General features: G+C 42.7%; 1 protein-coding gene across 3 annotated transcripts in view; it reads left to right on the top strand.

Moving 5' to 3' along the window:
- ATG16L1 (autophagy related 16 like 1) overlaps nt 1-4,771 on the top strand; it is a 35,567-nt gene that overhangs the window by 21,079 nt on the left and 9,717 nt on the right. For all 3 annotated transcript variants that reach the window (XM_006906621.3, XM_006906620.3, XM_015585437.2), the window contains 2 exons: nt 2,863-2,933; nt 3,632-3,703. In XM_006906621.3, the coding sequence (XP_006906683.1) occupies nt 2,863-2,933; nt 3,632-3,703 (143 nt within the window). The remainder of the gene's footprint in view (nt 1-2,862; nt 2,934-3,631; nt 3,704-4,771) is intronic.

The raw sequence follows: 4,771 nt of genomic DNA, 5'->3' as shown, positions 1-4,771 counted from the left end.
ACACTTACAGCTGAGTGGCGTTTGCTCTGCGTTTCCAAGTAGTGACTAGAAAACACTTTAGTTATGGGTATGTTTGTGTTTTTCAGATATACGCTAATTGGAACATCTTCTAAGACAGTACAAGTTGTAGAAGGAAAATTAAAACTTGAACAGTCGTGGATGCTATAGTTAAACTACACAGTACACTGTGGCTTATGCATTTAATAATGCCAGTGGCCATCACCCAGAGAAAACATATTTAACAAAGCTTATCAGACCAGGGGCCGAAGGTCAAGACTCGGTCTTTGATTGGACCTTGTTTCAAAAATAACCTCAGATCACTCAGAAATGGGATGGCATTAAAACCAGAAATCGGAGTTAATGAAACCATCTCTTAGAATTCTGAACCTGAGACTTACCCCAATTTTACATTTGGAGATTCGGTTAAGTAAATATACTTTTAATAAAGCAAGAATAGGTCGAAGGAACCGTTTTGTCAAGTTTCCATAGTTACAGCACATACTGTTCACTGTCCAATAATGAACAGCCCCAGCGGGGCTTTGCTGTGTTGTTTCCTCTGACGCGCGCCGTAGCCCTGTGCAGTGAGGAGGGTGGGCATCACCTCTATTTGAAATCTCAAGAGACATGACTTGATTTACAAGGGGGTGGGGGAACCTAGGAGCTGAGCTGGGTCTTCTGGCTGCAGGTCCCATGGTCTTTCCACCTCAGCCTCCCCTGAATTGAGAGCTGCTGCAGAAGCCTATGCTTTTGATGTATTTAGAGCAAGAGCAACCTATTGGTGGCTTTGGTCAGAACACATGATCAGTACAGCACCAAACTCGTGTGCCCTGCCTTTGATTTTTCAGGAAAGTGCCTCAGTGGTTAAATCTCTGGTTGCCCATTAGAATTTGTGCTGTTTTACCCAGTAACACCTTATGAAGGACAGTTGCTTGAAACTGTTAACAAGATAACAATAAAACTATATCATAAGAACAGAAATTTCGTAAGATTCGATTTCTGAAAATCTAAAAAGATAGTCTGTTTGATTATGTCTTGCAACTAAATAGAAATAATATAAGAAATTTTTGTTTCACTCCTTGGTCAGTATAAGAAAATGAGAGACACCAGCCTTCAGTAACAGTGTTATGTTACCTTTTTGCTGCTAAAGGGGAAGTAAACACTAATCGAAATTAATATTGACATAATGTGCCAGAGCATAATTTGTTAATAAAATGAGAAGTTTCTTCTGGGTCTAGAGAAATAACATAAAATGTTTGGCAGCATTTCTTATAGTTTTTGGGAACAAATAACAAGTCATGTCCTGACTTACAGGGCCTTCCTTCCACAGACATCTTATTCAATCCAGAGTTTTGTTCCCCTTGGTGAATATTTGCTGAATCTTGGAAGAGATCAAGTCCAGGAGGCCATTTATGGAATAGTTCGGGGTGTCCTGTTTTTTACCCATTTAAAATATCAGAAGAATGGCACTTTCCAGCCGGTAGGAACAGCCGTTCACTCTATCAGGCAGGAGCTGCGTTGGGAATTACTTACAGAAATGCGGTTGACAGAGCCTCCCCGGTGCCTTCTGGGTAAAGGCTTTGGCAAGGTATTTGGTCTTTCGAGATCGATCTCTTGTGTACAGTAGCATTTATTGATCATTTCTTAAATTTCAACACTGTGTTAACTGCCAGACAAATAGACCAGTATTTTAGGCATAAGCCAGAGATATTTCTTAGAATTCGCAGTAATATTTCTGTGTGTAAACGTCTAATCTAAATAAAAACCTTCATAGATAGTGGCCTTTTTTGACTCTTGAAAATCTAATGAAAACTAGGACCCAGAAAGAGGCTTTAAATGTGCTATATTTTGCAAATACCTTAAGAGGCAGGGTTCATTAACCCGGTTAATAATCCCAGCCCTAAATGTATTTGACAGCTTCAAACCAGTATTCCTAGCATCATACTTAATATTTAGAAGTACCGAGTCAGAGATAAGGCTAGTTATTGAAATGATTCCTATCCTATGCTCCTCTCTTAGGGATTTCATTAGAATAGTTTCCTAATTATTCTCCCAGCTTGTCTTTGTAGGCCATCCTTAAACTTCCCTTTAAACAAGTTTAATCACATCGTCATTGAGACTTAGAGTCTTCTGAGCTTGTGCCCGCATCGTTGACGTTTCCGCATTGGGGGCCAGCGCCGTGAGAGCAGCACCCAGGAGCATGTGGCTGCTTCTGTTGGTGGAAGAGGCTAGGCAGAGGGAGGGAGCATTGGCAGGCAGTTGGATGGCCAGAATCTTAGGATTCAGGGATGTAGAATAAATGTAAGGACAAATACAGAAACCTCAAACTAGTGTAATTGGAATTCGGATGACTAGCCACTCATACATAACTTTTTAAAAAAATGTTCAAATCTTGAGAATTATTACACCTGGATTCTGAAAATTTGATGGTCCACTTCTACAGAAGCGATAGTTGAGTTGGCAGAAATACCGGTCAAACCTAGTGACAAATTTATGTAAATTGGAAAATTTTAATAGAATAACAAATTGAACTCTGTCTCTAAGTCGATTGACATGTTTTTAAATTTTATTTCCCTTTGTAAAGGGAATAGATGATACTAAATTTTTTTTTTTTTTTAAAGAACAACTTAACACATGCAAAATGCTGGGCTAGACCCTGCATCCACTTACATATTCATTGCTCTTAGAAACTGACAGTGTATTTTGGTCTCGCGTTCTGTTTGTCCTGCTAGTTGATTCTGTGATGATGCAGGTACATTGCCATTTCGACGGTGTCATTGGCTTCCACTGTGTTTCAGGCACTTCATTTTAACCTACGTATTGGCTTTACCTTCCTTTCTTTTCTCGATCTTTGTTTTTATCTAGACAAATGTGAGTTCAAGGGTTCCCTCTCCGGCAGTAATGCAGGAATTACAAGCATCGAATTCGATAGTGCTGTAAGTATCTGATACCCAGGGAAATAGGTGGATTTAGAGGTTTTTAGAAACAATTTAAGAATCTGGTTCTTGAAAATTAAAAAATAACTTACCTGACTTCTCTGCTATTCTCTGTCTTAAGTAAAATCAGTGTTAGAGAAGGATGCAGGTAGATTACAAAGTCCGCGCTGATTGGGACCGAGTAGAAGACTGGGCGGGGGAGTCAGGTCTGCGGTAACTAACCAGCCAGTCAGTGTCTGTGGACTTGACGAGGGCCCGGGCTGGGCCGAGGCGTTGCGGGTGGACAGGAGAACATCCAGCCAGACGCGCCGGAGATGCGCAGGCCTCCAAGGGGGTGGCTGGGAGTGAGGCAAGCGGAGAGTCGAGTACTCTGGGCTCTCTGGCTGGGACAGTGTGTGGAGAATCAGTATTTGCTGCTACCGAAGGCGGGTGGCAGGGGGACGTGAACTCGGAGGGCTGAGTTCCATTTTGAGCTGGAGGGTCTGCAACGTTCAGGTGAGACTGAGTGAGTGCAGGAGCAAGGTCTGAGTAAAGGGATGGGCGAGTTGATAGAATACTGGCGGTAACGGGTGAAGTTTGGGTCAGGTGTGCAGTTTTGGACACCTAGACCTTGGACTTGATTATTGGGGAGGTTGTGGAGTGTGATCCAAATCCCTCTATTTTAGGTAACACGTGTTTTCCACCTTTTACTCCTACAGGGATCTTACCTCTTAGCAGCTTCAAACGATTTTGCGAGCCGCATCTGGACGGTGGATGACTACCGGTTACGGGTAAGACCCGGTTAAGAAAAGTTGTATAGGACGTGGTGCCATAGTGTAGCAGTTAGCATGTCTGCTTTACACGCAGAAGGTCCTGGGTTCGCACCCCATGGAGCCACGGTCCATGGTCTACGGCCATGCCACCCTAAACAAGCCCGATGTCTGATCTCGGAAGCTGAGCAGGATCGAGCCTAGTTAGTACTTGGATGGAAGACCACTTAGGAAGACCCGGTGCTGTGGGCAATAAGAATAATAATAAATAAAGGGGGAAAAAAAAGAAAATTTGTATAATCTCTTAACTTCTTATGCTTATCAAGGTGCAAGATATAGGCAATGGCAGGCCAGTTTATTTAGGAGAATGGTGTGTATGTTCCTGAATATCATACTTGATTCCCCTGCCCTTGCCTTTCCTCCTTGGAAAAATTTGTTTCCACTTTATACTCTCACTTTGTCCCAGGTTCAGTTCAAAATATTTGTAATAGGAAACCCTCATACTTTCCTGACAGACTCGGGTGCTCCTGCTCATAGGATCTAGGCTCTGTGGATCCCCAACAAATAGTTCTAGCTGACCTTCAGTGATCTCAGTGCCAGCATGTAGATTGTGTTTCTTGTGGGCTCCAAGTTTAATAATTATACCTCACAGAGAATAGCCGAAAGTAGGATACAGACATACACGTGGATGCGCTTATGATAGAGACAGAAACAACTCTGAAACCAGGTGTGAGGGAACGGGAGAGGGATGGGATCCGATGAGGACATCTGCGTCTGAACCCAGACTGGTCTTGAAGTCTCTTAGATTCCAAGGTAAAGAGGGTTGTTCTCGTGAAAAACATAGAGCTTAATTTGGAGACGGGTTTTTCTCCTTAACACTTGAAGGAGTCCTTACATGAGCTCATTAAGTAAAGGCTACCAAAAGATATGATGAAGGGCGAACTTGACATTTGTAGGCATTTTACTAAAAAACTTTGACACCAGCTCTTGTGTGTCATCGCACATAGAAGACAGAGGGCGTAATGTTAGGATGAACTTCAGGGAGGTGGGGAGCTGGGCTAGAATGGTCCTCTGGGGAGTCGTTGCTGG

Source organism: Pteropus alecto, unplaced genomic scaffold (genome assembly GCF_000325575.1).
Source record: "Pteropus alecto unplaced genomic scaffold, ASM32557v1 scaffold110, whole genome shotgun sequence".
NCBI lineage: Eukaryota > Metazoa > Chordata > Mammalia > Chiroptera > Pteropodidae > Pteropus > Pteropus alecto.
This window is presented reverse-complemented; position numbering and strand designations above follow the sequence as displayed.